The sequence below is a fragment of the Salmo salar genome, unplaced genomic scaffold (assembly GCF_965601325.2).
Source record: "Salmo salar unplaced genomic scaffold, fSalSal1 ptg000221l, whole genome shotgun sequence".
Lineage (NCBI taxonomy): Eukaryota > Metazoa > Chordata > Actinopteri > Salmoniformes > Salmonidae > Salmo > Salmo salar.
In genome coordinates this window covers 572,517-592,291 of record NW_027675333.1, presented here as the reverse complement: position 1 = coordinate 592,291, position 19,775 = coordinate 572,517, and the positions used below count along the sequence as shown (strand labels likewise).

Genomic DNA, 19,775 nt, shown 5'->3' with positions numbered 1-19,775 from the left:
CAACATCTTCACAAGGTCCTTTGCTGTTGTTCTGGGATTGATTTGCACCAAAGTAAGTTAATCTCTAGGAGACAGAACGCGTCTCCTTCCTGAGCGGAATGGCGGCTGTGTGGTCCCAAGGTGTTTAGACTTGCGTACTATTGTTTGAACAGATGAACGTGTTACCTTCAGGCGTTTGGAAATTGTTCCCAAGGATGAAACATACTTGTGGAGGTCTACACATTTTTTTCTGAGATCTTGGCTGATTTCTTTTCATTTTCCCATGATGTCAAGCAAAGAGGCATTGAGTTTGAAGGTAGACCTTGAAATACATACAAATTATGTCAATTAGCCTACCAGATGCTTCTAAAGCCATAACATAATTTTCTGGAATTTTCCATGCTGTTTAAAGGCACAGTCAACTTAGTGTATGTAAACTTCTGACCCACTGGAATTGTGATACAGTGAATTATAAGTGAAATAATCTGTCTGTAAACAATTGTTTCAAAAATTACTTGTGTCATGCACAAAGTAGATGTCCTAACCGACTTGCCAAAACTCTAGTTTGTTAACAAGAAATTTGTGGAGAGGTTCAAAAACACGTTTTAATGACTCCAACCTAAGTCTATGTACACTTCCGACTTCAACTGTATGTGTTTCACGATTAAAAATTTAATTCTGATGATGCCATGATTAAGAAAAATCATGAATGAATCATGAATCAGAATGAGTGAGAAATTTACAGAGGCCACAACAAAACATGCTAACCTCTCACCAGTACCAATAAGAGAAGCTACAACAAAACAGCTAATCTCTCACCATTACCAATAACAGAGGCTACAACAAAACATGCTATCCTCTCACCATTACCAATAACAGAGGCTACAACAAAACATGCTAACCTCTCACCATTACCAATTACAGAAGCTACAATAAAACATGCTAACCTCTCACCATTACCAATAACAGAGGGGGTATGATCCTTGTGCCGCTGTAACTTTCTCATTCATCATCATTCTCGATTCATTCTTATTCTTACTGACAATACAAGTGAAGTGACTCCAAAATGACAGGACATTATTCACCAATCAGTTTCTATTAGGAAAAACATAATCCAAAATATAACCAAAACAAACTGCAAATGATTTCAACAAGTTTGTAGAATCACAAGCTTGATGTAATCACTGCAGGCATGGAATATGGTACAACTACTAAACTTATGACTACTTTAATACAATATAAGTGAATTTGTCCAAATAATTAAGACTTCTTCAAATGGGAGAACTACGTACAGAAAGTGCTTTAATTTCTAAATGGTAAAACAGATATGTGTGAAAATACCCTCAGATAAAACGTGACATTCTGTAAGGTCACCTAATATGAAACAACTCAAATCCAAAATGCTGGAGCATAGCACCAAATTTAAAACTGTAAGCTTCACTGTCCAAACACATATGGCGTGGACTAAGTGTGGCTGGTAAACACATGTGGATCTGGTGAACAGTTATCACTTGTTGACCAACTACAGGAATACTGACCTCAGAGTCTCCAGTCTGCAGTGTGGATCCTCCAGTCCAGCAGAGAGCAGCTTCACTCCTGAATCCTTCAGGTCATTGTTACTCAGGTCCAGCTCTCTCAGGTGTGAGGGGTTTGACCTCAGAGCTGAGACCAGAGAATCACAGCCTTCCTCTGTGACTCCACAGCCTGACAGCCTGCAAAGAATCAAATCATATTAAAATCACACTGCTATGCTTTGGTGGTGAAAATAGTGGCAGTATAATTTTTCAACATTTTTCAGATATCAGTGTCCTGAAACCTTCCATATCTATTCGGAAATGAATGTATCATCATTAAAAATGACAAATGATCAAAGTATTGCCTGCAGATAGAAACATATATAGTATGAATATTTGAGTAGACTGACCAGACCAGTTTAAAAAGCAGTATCAGTCAGAAGACAGACAGTGAGGTATCAGATTTAGATTGTATTGAGTATACAGTCCACACCATAGCTATTTTGACAGTGAAGCAAACATTTTAAATGTGGCTCTAAACTCCAACATTTTGGATTTCAGATCAAATGTTTCATATGAGGTGACAGTGTATAATGTCACCTTTTATTTGAGGGTATTTTAATACATACAGTTGAAGTCAGAAGTTTACATACACCTTAGCCAAATACATTTAAACTGAATGTTTACAATTCCTGACATTTAATCCTAGTAAAAATCCCCTGTCAAAGGTCAGTTAGGATCACCACTTTATTTTAAGAATGTGAAATGTCAGAATAATAGTAGAGAGAATGATTAATTTCAGCTTTTATTTCTTTCATCACATTCCCAGTGGGTCAGAAGTTTACATACACTCAATTAGTATTTGGTAGCATTGCCTTTAAATGGTTTAACTTGGGTTAAACGTTTCGGGTAGCCTTCCACAAGCTTCCCACAATAAGTTGGGTGAATTTTGGCCCATTTCTCCTGACAGAGCTGGTGTAACTGAGTCAGGTTTGTAGGCCTCTTGCTCGCACACACTTTTTCAGTTCTGCCCACAAATGTTCTATAGGATTGAGGTCAGGGTTTTGTGATGGCCACTCCAATACCTTGACTTTGTTGTCCTTAAGCCATTTTGACACAACTTTGGAAGTATCGTTGGGGTCATTGTCCATTTGGAAGACCCATTTGTGACCAAGCTTTAACTTCCTGACTGATGTCTTGAGATGTTGCATCAATATATCCACATAATTTCCCTCCCTCAGGATGCCATCTATTTTGTGAAGTGCACCAGTCCCTCCTGCAGCAAAACATCCCCACAACATGATGCTGCCACCCCCGGGCTTCACGGTTGGGATGGTGTTTTTTGGATTGCAAGCCTACCCCTTTTTCCTCCAAAAACAACAATGGTCATTATGGCCAAACAGTTCTTGTATTGTTTCATCTGACCAGAGGACATTTCTCCAAAAATTACGATCTTTGTCCCCATGTGCAGTTGCAAACCGTAGTCTGGCTTTTTTATGGTGGTTTTGGAGCAGTGGCTTCTTCCTTGCTGAGCAACCTTTCAGATTATGTTATGACTTGTTTTACTGTGGATATAGATAAATTTGTACCTGTTTCCTCCAACATCTTCACAAGGTCCTTTGGTGTTGTTCTGGTATTGATTTGCACCAAAGTAAGTTCATCTCTAGGAGACAGAACGCGTCTCCTTCCTGAGCGGAATGGCGGCTGTGTGGTCCCATGGTGTTTAGACTTACGTACTATTGTTTGAACAGATGAACGTGTTACCTTCAGGCGATTGGAAATTGTTCCCAAGGATGAACCATACTTGTGGAGGTCTACAATTTTTTTTGTGAGATCTTGGCTGATTTCTTTTCATTTTCCCATGATGTCAAGCAAAGAGGCACTGAGTTTGAAGCTAGGCCTTGAAATACATCCAAATGATGTCAATTAGCCTACCAGACGCTTCTAAAGCGATAACATAATTTTCTGGAATTTTCCATGCTGTTTAAAGGCACAGTCAACTTAATGTATGTAAACTTCTGACCCACTGGAATTGTGATACAGTGGATTATACGTGAAATAATCTGTCTGTGAACAATTGTTTAAAAAATTACTTGTGTCATGCACAAAGTAGATGTCCTAACCGACTTGCCAAAACTATATAGTTTGTTAACAAGAAATTTGTGGAGAGGTTCAAAAACACGTTTTAATGACTCCAACCTAAGTCTATGTACACTTCCGACTTCAACTGTATGTGATTCACGATTAAAAATTAAATTCTGATGATGCCATGATTAAGAAAAATCATGAATAAATCATGAATCAGAATGAGTGAGAAAGTTACAGAGGCCACAACAAAACATGCTAACCTCTCACCATTACCAATAACAGAGGCTACAACAAAACATGCTAACCTCTCAACATTACCAATAACAGAGGATACAACAAAACATGCTAACCTCTCACCTTTACCAATAACAGAGGCTACAATAAAACATGCTAACCTCTCACCATTACCAATAACAGAGGCTACAACAAAACATGCTAACCTCTCACCATTACCAATAACAGAGGCTACAACAAAACATGCTAACCTCTCACCATTACCAATAACAGGGGCTACAACAAAACATGCTAACCTCTCACCATTACCAATATCAGAGGCTACAACAAAACATGCTAACCTCTCACCATTACCAATAACAGAGGCTACAACAAAACATGCTAACCTCTCACCATTACTGTCACGTCCTGACCAGCAGATGGAGCTGTTGTAGTAGTTTTGGGGTCAGGACGTGGCAGTCTTGTGTGTGTGTGAATGTTCTGTGTTGGTCTTGTGACTCCTGATCAGGAACAGCTGGGGATCGTTGTTCCTGATTGGGAGTCATATATGTAGGAGTATGTTTGTCACTTGGTTTTATGGGTAGTTGTTTTTGCACTGCGTTGGTGAGCCTGCAAAACTGTTTCGTGGGTATCATTTATTGTTTTGTCAAGTGGATGCTTTACTCTTTTTTTTGGTAATTAAAATATGAGTATCCACAACTCCGCTGCATTCTGGTCTTCCCTGCAACACCACGACATAATCTGTGACAATTACCAATAACAGAGGCTACAACAAAACATGCTAACCTCTCACCATTACCAATAACAGAGGCTACAACAAAACATGACAACCTCTCACCATTACCAATAACAGAGGCTTCAACAAAACATGCTAACCTCTCACCATTACCAATAACAGAGAATACAACTAAACATGCTAACCTCTCACCATTACCAATAACAGAGGCTACAACAAAACATGCTAACCTCTCACCATTACCAATAACAGAGGCTACAACAAAACATGCTAACCCATCACCATTACCAATAACAGAGGGGGTATGATCATTGTGCCGCTGTAACTTTCTCATTCATCATCATTCTCGATTCATTCTTATTCTTACTGACAATACAAGTGAAGTGACTCCAAAATGACAGGACATTATTCACCAATCAGTTTCTATTAGGAAAAACATAGTCCAAAATATAACCAAAACAAACTGCAAATGATTTCAACAAGTTTGTAGAATCACAAGCTTGATGTAATCACTGCAGGCATGGAATATGGGACCAAATACTAAACTTATGACTACTTTAATGCAATATAAGTGAATTTGTCCAAATAATTAAGACTTCTTCAAATGGGAGAACTACAGTGCCTTGCAAAAGTATTCATCCCCCTTGGCGTTTTCCCATTTTGTTGCATTACAACATGTAATTTAAATTGATTTTATTTGGATTTCATGTAATGGACAAACACAAAATAGTCCAAATTGGTCAAGAGAGAAAAAAAAAAGACTTGTTTAAAAAATAAAGTTAAAAACAGAAAAGTGGTGCGTGCATATGTATTCACCCCCATTGCTATGTAGCCCATAAATCATATCTGGTGCAACCAATTACCTTCAGAAGTCACATCATTAGTTAAATGAACTCCACATGTGTGCAATCTAAGTGTCACATGATCTGTCACATGATCTCAGTATATATACACCTGTTCTGAAAGGCCCCAGATTCTACAACACCACTAAGCAAGAGGCACCACCAAGCAAGCGGTACCATGAAGACCAAGGAGCTCTCCAAACAGGTCAGGGAAAAAGTTGTGGAGAAGTACAGATCAGGGTTGGGTTATAAATAAATATCAGAAACTTTGAACATCCCATGGAGCACCATTAAATCCATTATTAAAAAATGGAAAGAATATGGCACCACAACAAACCTGCCAAGAGAGGGCCGCCCACCAAAACTCACAGACCAGGCAAGGGGGGCATTAACCTGTTTAGGATAGGGGGCAGTATTTTCACGGCCGGATAAAAAACATACCCGATTTAATCTGGTTATTACTCCTGCCCAGAAACTAGAATATGCATATAATTAGGAAATGTGGATAGAAAACACCCTAAAGTTTCTAAAACTGTTTGAATGGTGTCTGTGAGTATAACAGAACTCATTTGGCAGGCAAAACCCTGAGACATTTTCTGACAGGAAGTGGATACCTGATGTGTTGTATTACCTTTAAACCTATCCCATTGAAAAACACAGGGGCTGAGGAATATTTTGGCACTTCCTATTGCTTCCACTAGATGTCACCAGCCTTTACAAAGTGTTTTGAGTCTTCTGGAGGGAGATCTGACCGAACAAGAGCCATGGAACGATGATGTCCCATTAGACACCTGGCGCGCGAGTTCATGTTGGGTACCCTCGTTCCAATACGTTATAAAAGAGTATGCATTCGTCCACCTTGAATATTATTCATGTTCTGGTTAAAAAAGGCCCTAATGATTTATGCTATACAACGTTTGACATGTTTGAACGAAGGTAAATATATTTTTTCCCCTCGTTCATGACGAGAAGTCCGGCTGGCTTAGATCATGTGCTAACAAGACGGAGATTTTTGGACATAAATGATGAGCTTTTTTGAACAAAACTACATTCGTTATGGACCTGTGATACCTGGAAGTGACATCTGATGAAGAGAATCAAAGGTAATGGATTATTTACATAGTATTTTCGATTTTAGATCTCCCCAACATGACGTCTAGTCTGTATTGCAACGCGTATTTTTCTGGGCGCAGTGCTCAGATTATTGCAAAGTGTGATTTCCCAGTAAGGTTATTTTTAAATCTGGCAAGTTGATTGCGTTCAAGAGATGTAAATCTATAATTCTTTAAATGACAATATAATATTTTACCAATGTTTTCTAATTTTAATTATTTAATTTGTGACGCTGACTTGACTGCCGGTTATTGGAGGGAAACGATTTCCTCAACATCAATGCCATAGTAAAACGCTGTTTTTGGATATAAATATGAACTTGATAGAACTAAAAATGCATGCATTGTCTAACATAATGTCCTAGGAGTGTCATCTGATGGAGATTGTAAAAGGTTAGTGCATCATTTTAGCTGGTTTTATGGTTTTGGTGACCCTGTCTTTGACTTGACAAAACATTACACACAACTCTTGTAAATGTACTGTCCTAACATACTCTAAATTTATGCTTTCGCCGTAAAACCTTTTTTGAAATCGTAAAACGTGGTTAGATTAAGGAGATGTTTATCTTTCAAAGGGTGTAAAATAGTTGTATGTTTGAAAAATTTGAATTTTTACATTTATTTGGATTCAAATTTGCCGCTCTTGAAATGCACCTGCTGTTGATGGAGTGCACCACGGGTGGCACGCTAGCGTCCCACCTAGCCCATAGAGGTTAAAATCGGACACCGCAATTGCATAAAGGAGTTCTGTATCTATAACGCTTATCGTGAGTAATTTAGTAAATTCACCAGAAGTTTTCGGTATGTTTGCTAGTTCTGAACGTCACATGCTAATGTAAAAAGCTGGTTTTTGATATAAATATGAACTTGATTGAACAAAACATGCATGTATTGTATAACATAATGTCCTAGGAGGGTCATCTGATGAAGATCATCAAAGGTCAGTGCTGCATTTAGCTGTGGTTTTGGTTTTTGAGACATTATATGCTAGCTTGAAAAATGGGTGTGTGATTATTTCTGGCTGGGTACTCTCCTGACATAATCTAATGTTTTTCTTTCGTTGTAAAGCCTTTTATAATCGGACAATGTGGTTAGATAAAGGAGAGTCTTGTCTTTAACCTGTTAGGGCTAGGGGGCAGTATTTGCACGGCTGGATAAAAAAAATGTACCCGATTTAATCTGGTTACTAATCCTACCCAGTAACTAGAATATGCATATACTTATTATATATGGATAGAAAACACTCTAAAGTTTCTAAAACTGTTTGAATGATGTCTGTGAGTATAACAGAACTCATTTGGCAGGCAAAACCCTGAGACATTTTCTGACAGGAAGTGGATACCTGATGTGTTGTATTACCTTTAAACCTATCCCATTGAAAAACACAGGGGCTGAGGAATATTTTGGCACTTCCTATTGCTTCCACTAGATGTCACCAGCCTTTACAAAGTGTTTTGAGTCTTCTGGAGGGAGATCTGACCGAACAAGAGCCATGGAACGATGATGGCCCATTAGACACCTGGCGCGCGAGTTCATGTTTTGGTTACCCTCGTTCCAATACGTTATAAAAGAGTATGCATTCGTCCACCTTGAATATTATTCATGTTCTGGTTAAAAAAGGCCCTAATGATTTATGCTATACAACGTTTGACATGTTTGAACGAACGTAAATATATTTTTTCTCCTCGTTCATGACGAGAAGTCCGGCTGGCTTAGATCATGTGCTAACAAGACAGAGATTTTTGGACATAAATGATGAGCTTTTTTGAACAAAACTACATTCGTTATGGACCTGTGATACCTGGAAGTGACATCTGATGAAGAGAATCAAAGGTAATGGATTATTTACATAGTATTTTCGATTTTAGATCTCCCCAACATGACGTCTAGTCTGTATCGCAACGCGTATTTTTCTGGGCGCAGTGCTCAGATTATTGCAAAGTGTGATTTCCCAGTAAGGTTCTTTTTAAATCTGGCAAGTTGATTGCGTTCAAGAGATGTAAATCTATAATTCTTTAAATGACAATATAATATTTTACCAATGTTTTCTAATTTTAATTATTTAATTTGTGGTGTTGACTTGACTGCCGGTTATTGGAGGGAAACGATTTCCTCAACATCAATGCCATAGTAAAACGCTGTTTTTGGATATAAATATGAACTTGATAGAACTAAAAATGCATGCATTGTCTAACATAATGTCCTAGGAGTGTCATCTGATGGAGATTGTAAAAGGTTAGTGCATCATTTTAGCTGGTTTTATGGTTTTGGTGACCCTGTCTTTGAATTGACAAAACATTACACACAACTCTTGTAAATGAACTGTCCTAACATACTCTAAATTTATGCTTTCGCCGTAAAACCTTTTAGAAATCGTAAAACGTGGTTAGATTAAGGAGATGTTTATCTTTCAAAGGGTGTAAAATAGTTGTATGTTTGAAAAATTTGAATTTTGACATTTATTTGGATTCAAATTTGCCGCTCTTGAAATGCACCTGCTGTTGATGGAGTGCACCACGGGTGGGACGCTAGCGTCCCACCTAGCCCATAGAGGTTAAAATGGTGTAAAATAGTCATATGTTTGAAAAATGGAAGTTTTTGGATTTTTGAGGAGTTTGTAATTCGCGCCACGCTCTATCATTGGATATTGGCGAGGCATTCCGCTAGCGGCACATCTAGATGTAAGAGGTTAATCAGAGAGGCAAACATAACCCTGAAGGAGCTGCAATGCTACACAGCAGAGATTGGAGTATCTGTCCATAGGACCACTTTAAGCCATACACTACATAGAGCTGGGATTTATGGAAGAGTGGCCAGAAAAAAAGCCATTGCTTATAGAAAGAAATAAGCAAACATGTTTGGTGTTCACCCAAAGGCAGGTGGGAGACTCCCCAAACATATGGAAGAAGGTACTCTGGTCAGATGAGACTAAACTTCTGCTTTTTGGCCATCAAGGAAAACACTATGTCTGGCGCAAACACAACACCTCTCATCACCCCGAGACACCATCCCCAGCAGCATCATGCTGTGGGGATGTTTTTCATCGGCAGGGACTGGGAAACTGGTCAGATTTGAAGGAATGATGGATGGGGCTAAATACAGGGAAATTCTTGAGTGAAACCTGTTTCAGACTTCCAGAGATTTAGAGACCACTAAAGCAACACTCGAGTGGTTTAAGGGGAAAAATGTAAATGTCTTGGAATGGTCAACTCAAAGCATAGACCTCAATCCAATTGAGAATCTGTGGAATGACTTACAGATTGCTGTACACCAGTGGAACCCATCCAACTTGAAGGAGCTGGAGCAGTTTTGCCTTGAAAAATTGTCAAAAATCCCAGTGGCTAAATGTGCCAACCTTATAGAGACATACCCAAGAGACTTGCAGCTGTAATTGCTGCAAAAGGTGGCTCTACAAAGTATTGACTTTGGGGGGGGGGGGGGGGGGGGGGGGTGAAGCCACTGTATATACATACAATTCTTTCATTTGTAAATGGTAAAACATGAATACTCTCAAAAAAAAGGTGACATTCTGTACTGTCACCTAATATGAAACATTCGATCTCAAATCCAACATCCTGGAGCATATCACCAAAATGTAAACTGTAAGCTTCACTGTCCAAACACATATGGTGTGGACTATGTGTGCCTGGTAAACACATGTGGATCTGGTGAACAGTTATCACTTGTTCACCAACTACAGGAATACTGACCTCAGAGTCTCCAGTCTGCAGTGGGGATCCCCCAGTCCAGCAGAGAGCAGCTTCACTCCTGAATCCTTCAGGTCATTGTTACTCAGATCCAGCTGTCTCAGGTGTGAGGGGTTTGACTCCAGAGCTGAGACCAGAGAAGCACAGCCTTTCTCTGTGACTCCACAGCCTGACAGCCTGCAAAGAGATCATCATGACTTCACAAACACACTGTTAATTTAACGAGTAGTGTAGAAGGACAATGGTAGATGCATTTGGTTTATTTTCCCAAACAACACATATATTCTTCTTCCGTCTCCTAGAATTGTATGGTCATATTGTTATAATAAATTTAATATCTGATTCAATATGTTGTTCAATATAATATTATATACATATTACAATACATATTTTTCTCTAAACTGAATATTTCTTCCTGATGATAAGTTCTTAAATGTCATTTCATTTACTCACAGAACAGCTCTGGAGGCTTTGACCACTGGCAGCAGCCTCAGAAGACCTTCCTCTGATATGGAGTATTTCTTCAGGTCAAACACATCCAGCTCCTTTTCTGAAGTCAGCAACACAAAGACCAGAGCTGACCACTGTGCAGGTGACAGGTTGGGTTTTGAGAGACTTCCTGAGCTCAGGAAGCTTTGGATCTCCTCCACTAGAGAATGGTCATTCAGTTCATTCAGACAGTGGAACAGATTGATGCTCCTCTCTGGAGAGGGAATCTCCCTGATCTTATCCTTGATGTACTTGACTGTTTCTTCATGGCTCTGTGAGCTGCTTCTTGTCTTTGTCAGTAGACCTCGTAAGAGCTTCTGATTGGACTCCAGTGAGAGGCCCAGAAGGAAGCGGAGGAACAGGTCCAGGTTTCCTGTCTCACGTTGTAAGGCTTTATCCACAGCACTCTTGTAGAAAGTAACTTCAGGCTCGTCTTTTGTTTTCAGTTTGTCCATTAGATTCTCATTGTTGTTGATGAATGAGAGGAAAACATATACAGCAGCCAGAAACTCCTGAATGCTCAGATGAACAAAGCAGTACACCTTGTCCTGGAACAGCCCACATTCCTCTTTAAAGAGCTGTGTGCACAATCCTGAGTACACTGAGGCTTCATTGACATCAATGCCAGCCTCTTTCAGGTCTTCTTCATAGAAAATCAGATTGCCATTCACAAGCTGTTGAAAAGCCAGTTTTCCCAGTGACAGAATGCTCTCGTTATTCAAGTGTGGATCTGTCTCTTCTTTCCCAAGATACTTTTCATTCTTCTGTTTGGTATGAAACACCACAAGGTGTGTGTACATCTCAGTCAGAGTCTTGGGCATCTCTTCTCTCTTATGTTTCAGCATGTGTTCGAGGACTGTTGCAGAGATCCAACAGAAGACTGGAATGTGGCACATGATGTGGAGGCTCCTTGATGTCTTTATGTGTGAGATGATTCTGTTGGCCAGGTCCTCATCACTGAATCTCTTTCTGAAGTACTCCTCCTTCTGTGGGTCATTGAACCCTCGTACCTCTGTCACCTGGTCAACACACCCTGAAGGGATCTTATTGGCTGCTGCAGGTCGGGTAGTTATCCAGAGGAGAGCAGAGGGAAGCAGATTTCCCTTGATGAGATTTGTCAGCAGAACATCCACTGAGGTTGACTCTGTGACGTCACAACAGATCTTGTTCTTCTGGAAGTCTAGGGGCAGTCGACACTCATCCAGACCATCAAAGATGAACAGAACTTTGTACTTGTTGTAGTTGGAGATTCTTGATTCTTTGGTTTCCATTGAGAAGTGATTGAGAAGTTCAATCAAAGTGTGTTTGTCCCCTTTCATCAAATTCAGCTCCCGAAAAGGGAATGAAAACACAAATTGAACATCCTGATTTGCTTTTCCTTCAGCCCAGTCCAGAATGAACTTCTGGACAGAGACTGTTTTTCCAATGCCAGCGACACCCTTTGTCAGCACAGTTCTGATGAGTTTGTCTTGTCCAGTTAAGGGTTTGAAGATGTCGTTACATTTGACTGCAGTCTCTGGTCTTGCTTGTTTCCTGGTTGTTGTCTCAATCTGTCTCAGCTCATGTTCATTATTGACCTCTCCTGTTCCACCCTCTGTGATGTAGAGCTCTGTGTAGATCTTATTGAGAAGTGTTGGGTTTCCTTGTTTCGCGATCCCCTCAAATACACATTGAAACTTCTTCTTTAGATTAGATTTGAGTTCACGTTGGCAAATCACAGCAAGTTCATCTGAATGAAGAAATAACAAGGAGGATATTAATATTACATTTGTTTTAATGCCTACAGTATTGTAGGACTGTTATAAAGTTAAATTATAATCATTTATTCTCTTAATTAACTGACTGTATAAATGTGTAAATGTTTTCATAATACATTACAGACTGGTGTGACTGATTATAATAATATTGGTGTTATTGATGGTATTATTAATGTTGTCTCTCTCTCTCTCTGCTGCTACATGATGAGGTCACTAGGTGTTGTGTTAAGGCTGCTACAATATCATTGAGTTACACAGCTACTTTAGCTGTACTTTAGCTACAGCTTTTAAATGTTATAAAACAGCATTCAACATGAGGCAGACAGATCTTACATTTCTCCAGTGTGTCAGCAAGCTCCTTCTGGTTCATTTTCCTCAGGACGTGCAGTGTGATCTTCAGAGCCCCCTCTCTGGCACTGCTCTCCTGCTTCTCATCTTCAGCATCCACCACTTCCTTATCCTGCTTCTGACTCTCAAAGCCTTCTGGGATTTCTGGACTAAGAATCCTCTTGAACATCTTCAGCTCGTTCTTCACAAATGTCATAATATTCTCTTCAAGCATCTGAAATAAATAAATAAAATAAGTTAAGCAAGAGAAGAAATGCTTTCTCATTAACACATTATTGAATGCTTGACAGATCAACTTTACTCGAGGTTAACAAAAACAAATGTACATAACAGGACCACATACATTGAATATGGAGGCCAGGTCTGTTTGATGACTCTGGGAAGACTGACCACTGAGAATCTCTGACTCTGATCTGTCCTGTTGGTTTCTGTGGACAAAACATGAGATTACATCTCCTCATCCAGGGAGTACACACACACACACACACACACACACACACACACACACACACACACACACACACACACACACACACACACACACACACACACACACACACACACACACACACACACACACACACACACACACACACAGGGAGGGAACGTTGTGTTTGTTTAATATTGTTTTAGGACTATGAAAATGGACAAAAGTATTAGCCTATGGATTATGAAAACAACCAAAAGAAACGGGAAAATGGGAGAGGAGAAATGTCTAGAGACAGTGTTGTTTAACTCACTGACCATGACCCATGAGTTCTTCTTACCTTTGTTCAGTAGAAACGTCTCCCTCTCTAAAGTTTGGAGGACGACCCATAGACCGGTCACTCTTCATGGACACACAGCTGGGAACAGGGGAGGCTGGTCTCTCCTGCTTGATTGGACTTCAACACAAGAGAGACAAACATTACATCTCTCATCTACTCTGATCTCAGATGGGGAATCATAAGAAGAGTTTCATTACAAAACGCTATGTATCACTTTCAGAAACGTTCATGTATTAGCTTTTAGGGTAGGGGCAGAATTTTGAAGTTTCGATGACAAACGTGACCAAAGTAAACTGCCTGTTACTCAGGCCCAGAAGCTAGGATATGCATATGCATGGTAGTATTGGATAGAAAACACCCTGACATTTCTAAAACTGTTTAACTTCTATGGGCTACGTGGGACGCTAGCGCAAAAATCTAATAATTTCAATTTCTCAAATATATGACTATTTTACACCATTTTAAAGATACACTTCTCCTTGATGTAACCACATTGTCCGATTTCAAAAAGGCTTTACAGTGAAAGCAAAAGATTAGATTATGTTAGGAGAGTACATAGACAAAAATAATCACACAGCCATTTTCCAAGCAAGGACATGTGTCAATAAAACCCAAAACACAGCTAAATGAAGCACTAACCTTTGACGATCTTCATCAGATGACACTCCTAGGACATTATGTTACACAATACATGTATGTTTTGTTCGATAAAGTTCATATTTATATCCAAAAACAGGATTTTACATTGGCGCGTGATGTTCAGAAAATGTATTCCCACCAAAACCATCGGTGAATGTGCACATCAATTTACAAAAATACTCATCATAAAAGTTGACAAAATATATAACAATTATTTAACTTCTTGGGGCTAGGGGGAAGTATTTTCACGGCCGGATGAAAAACGTACCCAATTTAAACTGGTTACTACTCTTGCCCAGGAAATAGAATATGCATATTATTAGTAGATTTGGATAGAAAACACTCTGAAGTTTCTAAAACTGTTTGAATGGTGTCTGTGAGTATAACAGAACTCATACTGCAGGCAAAAACCTGAGAACATTTCAACCAGGAAGTGTAAGGTCTGAGAATTGTAGTTCTTATTTCTAGTCCCATTTCGAAACTACAGTATCTGTGGTTCAGGACGTGCACTCTGCCTTCTCGAGCAAAACGAGGGGCATGTTGAGATAATTTTCTAACCACGAGGGTTGTACGATGTAATTTATTGGCAGGATGGAAGATGCAGTCTTGTCTTTTCTATTCCGAGGTTGTTTACTCACAATATCAGATATTTAAAATGATTTTCTATAATGTATCCTAATCCCAGTGCTAAGGTTGAGGTTCTGACTAGTGATTATTTACCCGGGGTTCAATACCTGCTATAGTCACTGTTTATTTGCTCTCCCAAAAGCAACACAGCCCTAATACCAGATATATAGCTACCTAAAGTAATGAGTGACCATTTTAGAAAATCATGGGACATATAGTCTGGGGTTGCATGCTATTTTATGTCAATCATATTGCTGCTTGTAGCCTATAACTGATGCTTCGTGGTCTTATGCTGCCATCTATGGGAAATATTTAGCATTTAAAAGTTATTAATTCACATAAAGACGTAGGTGAGGCAGCTGAGAAATAAAGTGTATTTTTCTTGTAAATTCATTAGATCAGTCTCAAACCTGCCTCACCTATCCCACACCAATTGCTTGCTTGCGCGCCAGGAGGCTAGTTCCTTTTGGCCATTTATGCAAGTATATGGCGAAGCGCGTTACGCATATCTATGAGTTATGAAAGTTATGAAAACAAAGTGTTTTGCAAATTTTGAACTTACAATATGGCTACTAATACTGGAAAAGCTAAATCAATGTCCAAGCATAGAGATTTTTGACGATATTCTTGCATACATTTTTTTTGAGACAACAGCTAAAGGAGAGGACGCTAACGTTACCTGCTAACGTTACATTAGACTGGTAAGTGAAATACGAGTCTTCATATTTATATTCTTTTATATTGAAAGCCACAACATGTCAAAGTCAACATACAATATACATTGGCACCCGACTGGCACAGTTGTCTAACACACTGCAAGTACCTGGTTCGAATCCGTCCGTGATTGGGAGTCCCATAGGGAGGCGCACAATTGGCCCAGCGTCGTCCGGGTTTGGCCGGGGTTTGTAAATAAGAATTTGTACTGACTTGCCTAGTTAATACGTTTCACATATTAGTTTGCAAACAATGTAAAACAAATGATAATAAAGCTGCATACAAACATGCTCTTTTTTGTTGTCTTGAGTTAGGCAGCTCCTAAATGCAGGTGTTTCAGTCTAGCTCAGTGCTTTCTGTGGTGGTGGGGCAGCCAGAGGAAAATACTGAGCGTAGGGGTTGGTAATGATCTGTAGTTGCGCCTTGATTGGCTCAGTGTTCTGTCACTCATGGAGACACTACGTCACCGTAAAATCTACAGGGAGAGCTCAAAAATTCAAGCCCATTGGGTGCTGCCATAGAGTTACATTAGAAGTGCCCATCCAAAAGGCTCAAGGTCATTGGCCACAGATAAAATTGTCAAATCACGTTATATCTACCTTAGCTTTGATTGGACTGATCATGTCAACATCATACGTTCAAAATCTTAGCTAGCAATGAGTGGTTTGGAAGGAATCAGTGGCTAACTGCACGCATTGCAAAGCAGTCACTAGCCAGCAATTCAGTGGAGAGGGTGTGTGGTCCAATTCTGAGTTTAAGGGTCTCTTTTCCAAGCTTAAAAATATAAATATTTACATGCAACACCATGGGACAGAAAAGGCTGAATACATTGGCCGTGCTGTGAATCCAGCATGAATTCTGCTTCCTTCAAAACAACTGGAAACTGGGAAATCTCAGACTTCAGTGAGTTCAGGACAACTAGAAACTCTGAAAAAAACGAGCTCCGACTGAGAAAATACGGTTTGAAAAGTCATCCAACTCGAAATTCCAAGTGGGGATCTCAGCCTCTTTCTAGAGCTCCAACCCGAAGATCACTGACGTCATCATTAGAACTTCCCAGTTCACAGTTGTCTTGAAAACACCATAAATCCAGAGAATGACATACTTTGATGACAGAATTTGCCCACAAGGACCGCCGCGCCACCCCACCCTATACGAAACACATCCCTTATTTGAAGTGTTTCTACAATTCCCTATGGGAAAACTGTACGGTAGAAAAATGTTTGGATTTTGACAGCAATGCTAAGAAGTTACAGATAAATTCAAAATGAGAGGCTAAAAGGACAGAACTCTTGATGCAGCAATGATGAAAATATCTCAAAAACCAACAGAGGAATTGCTAAAAACTCGACCAAATAAGAAAAACAACCGTCTTTTGCACCAAGTACACCAAGTATTCTGATAGATAGCAATACTGGAAAAGCACTGGAATATTCTACAATCAGACAAAAATAAACACACACCTCTTCAAGGAACCCCACTGGTGGTCTATAAGGAACCCCCACTGGTGGTCTATAAGGAACCCCCACTGGTGGTCTATAAGGAACCCCCACTGGTGGTCTATAAGGAACCCCCACTGGTGGTCTATAAGGAACCCCCACTGGTGGTCTGTAAGGAACCCCACTGGTGGTCTGTAAGGAACCCCCACTGGTGGTCTATAAGGAACCCCCACTGGTGGTCTGTAAGGAACCCCACTGGTGGTCTATAAGGAACCCCCACTGGTGGTCTATAAGGAACCCCCACTGGTGGTCTGTAAGGAACCCCCACTGGTGGTCTATAAGGAACCCCCACTGGTGGTCTATAAGGAACCCCCACTGGTGGTCTATAAGGAACCCCCACTGGTAGTCTATAAGGAACCCCCACTGGTGGTCTATAAGGAACCCCCACTGGTGGTCTATAAGGAACCCCCACTGGTGGTCTATAAGGAACCCCCACTGGTGGTCTATAAGGAACCCCACTGGTGGTCTATAAGGAACCCCCACTGGTGGTCTGTAAGGAACCCCCACTGGTGGTCTATAAGGAACCCCCACTGGTGGTCTATAAGGAACCCCCACTGGTGGTCTATAATGAACCCCCACTGGTGGTCTATAAGGAACCCCCACTGGTGGTCTATAATGAACCCCCACTGGTGGTCTATAAGCGTGGTCACAATATTGGAGATAACTTGGTGAGATCTGACCTGCCCCCTGAGCCCATTCAGACACTCTTGACACCCATCCCAAATGGGAACTACAAACGTGGCTCATGAGCACAGTGCAACAGCACTATAAAAACATCCATCTTCAGACATCAACATACAGGTGGAAAAATCCCTGTTAGAGGGATCATCTCATGCAAGACCAAGGGAGTAATCCATCTCATCACCTGTTCATGTGTGAAAGCCTACGTAGGACAAACGAAAAGACAATTAAAACAACGCATAGCTGAACACAGCAGCTCAATCAGGTGTAAGAACATTGACTGTCCAATAGCAGCTCACTTTGTTGAAGCTGACCATCCAATCTCCTCCCTCCAATACACAGGCATTGAGCATGTTGCTCTACCAAGGAGAGGAGGTAACATGGAGATCCTACTACTACAAAGGGAGGCTTACTGGAGATCCTGTCTAAAAACATGGACCCCTAGTGGTCTGAATATTGACTTTGATCTCTGGCCCTTATGAACAGTTCTCTGTTTTAAATGTATATATTCTTTCTACAGCTTATCAGAGTACATCCAATATGTTCCCCTGTTGATGATGCTCATTATGCATTATGGTTGAACCAAAACATTACATGGAACAAATGTTTTTATTGAAATAGGAAACAATTAAATATGTGAAATTGAATAAAACAATAATGCATGTTGACGCTAATGTTATGTACAATTATCAGTTATGTTTCTATATGATAACAATAGCCTGATATATTCAATATGCCATAAAATATTGTTTGTTTAACAGTTTCACTCAATTCATTCTAATTAACTTAATCATTATGACACACCCCTCTCTATTATCATTGGTTGCACTAATTGCACTGTTTGTCTACATAACCTGGTTCAAGTATTGATGACATCACCCTGAAGAAGGCACAGTGATGCTGAAACGTTGGTAAATACCCAATAAATTACTGGGAGTTTATATATGGAGTGTGGGACTCTATTTTTTATAGCTTATAGTTTAGCCGTTAGTCAGAACCTCCACATAAATAAACATTATCTGGGTGTGCGACAGCTCATGTTTTTTATTGGAAAAACTATTGGAACCATTTCCCTGTTTGACCGCTAGGTGTTATGGGTATTATGACACCTCCACTGTGGGGCTCTATAAAACTATTGGAACCATTTCCCTGTTTGACCGCTAGGTGTTATGGGTATTATGACACCTCCACTGTGGGGCTCTATAAGACTATTGGAACCATTTCCCTGTTTGACCGCTAGGTGTTATGGGTATTATGACACCTCCACTGTGGGGCTCTATAAAACTATTGGAACCATTTCCCTGTTTGACCGCTAGGTGTTATGGGTATTATGACACCTCCACTGTGGGGCTCTATAAAACTATTGGAACCATTTCCCTGTTTGACCGCTAGGTGTTATGGGTATTATAACACCTCCACTGTGAGGCTCTATAACGCAAATTAAATGTGAGAATCTATGAATGCAGAATCTAGAGAATGCAACAATATTTGTTTCATCTTGCTGTGATGTTCTCAGTAAAATGTCATAAGCTAAAATCTATGAATTTTAAATCTTAGAACAGTAATATTTTACACACCCATAAGCCTTAATTTCTGAAGAAAAAAACACAAATGAGAAGAAATGGTGGATATAGTGTTTTGGATATAAACTCTTGATAAATTCTTTACAAAACTAATCTCACCTCTTAGATTTGGTGCCATGTTCCCCAGAGACACTCCTTTTAGAGGCAGGGCCCTCCTCCTCTCTCTTCCAAGAGAGACTCATTTTAGAGCAGTGACCCCTAAACAGAGATCCAGCATGTTGGTTGTGGTTAACACAGTGACAACTAAACAGAGATCCAGCATGTTGGTTGTGGTTAACACAGTGACAACTAAACAGAGATCCAACATGTTGGTTGTGGTTAACACAGTGACAACTAAACAGAGATCCAGCATGTTGGTTGTGGTTAACACAGTGACAACTAAACAGAGATCCAGCATGTTGGTTGTGGTTAACACAGTGACAACTAAACAGAGATCCAGCATGTTCGTTGTGTTTAACA

The 19,775-nt window shown here is 39.9% G+C and overlaps 1 protein-coding gene across 1 annotated transcript in view; it reads right to left on the bottom strand.

The window, feature by feature from the left end:
- LOC123740283 (NLR family CARD domain-containing protein 3-like) overlaps nucleotides 1-19,775 on the bottom strand; it is a 45,993-nt gene that overhangs the window by 25,030 nt on the left and 1,188 nt on the right. The window contains exons 2-8 of the mRNA XM_082971222.1: nucleotides 19,416-19,514; nucleotides 13,574-13,690; nucleotides 13,150-13,234; nucleotides 12,792-13,020; nucleotides 10,666-12,430; nucleotides 10,216-10,389; nucleotides 1,518-1,691 (exon numbers count right to left, since the gene is read on the bottom strand). Coding sequence (XP_082827348.1) covers nucleotides 1,518-1,691; nucleotides 10,216-10,389; nucleotides 10,666-12,430; nucleotides 12,792-13,020; nucleotides 13,150-13,234; nucleotides 13,574-13,690; nucleotides 19,416-19,498 — 2,627 coding nt within the window. The 5' untranslated portion in view covers nucleotides 19,499-19,514. The remainder of the gene's footprint in view (nucleotides 1-1,517; nucleotides 1,692-10,215; nucleotides 10,390-10,665; nucleotides 12,431-12,791; nucleotides 13,021-13,149; nucleotides 13,235-13,573; nucleotides 13,691-19,415; nucleotides 19,515-19,775) is intronic.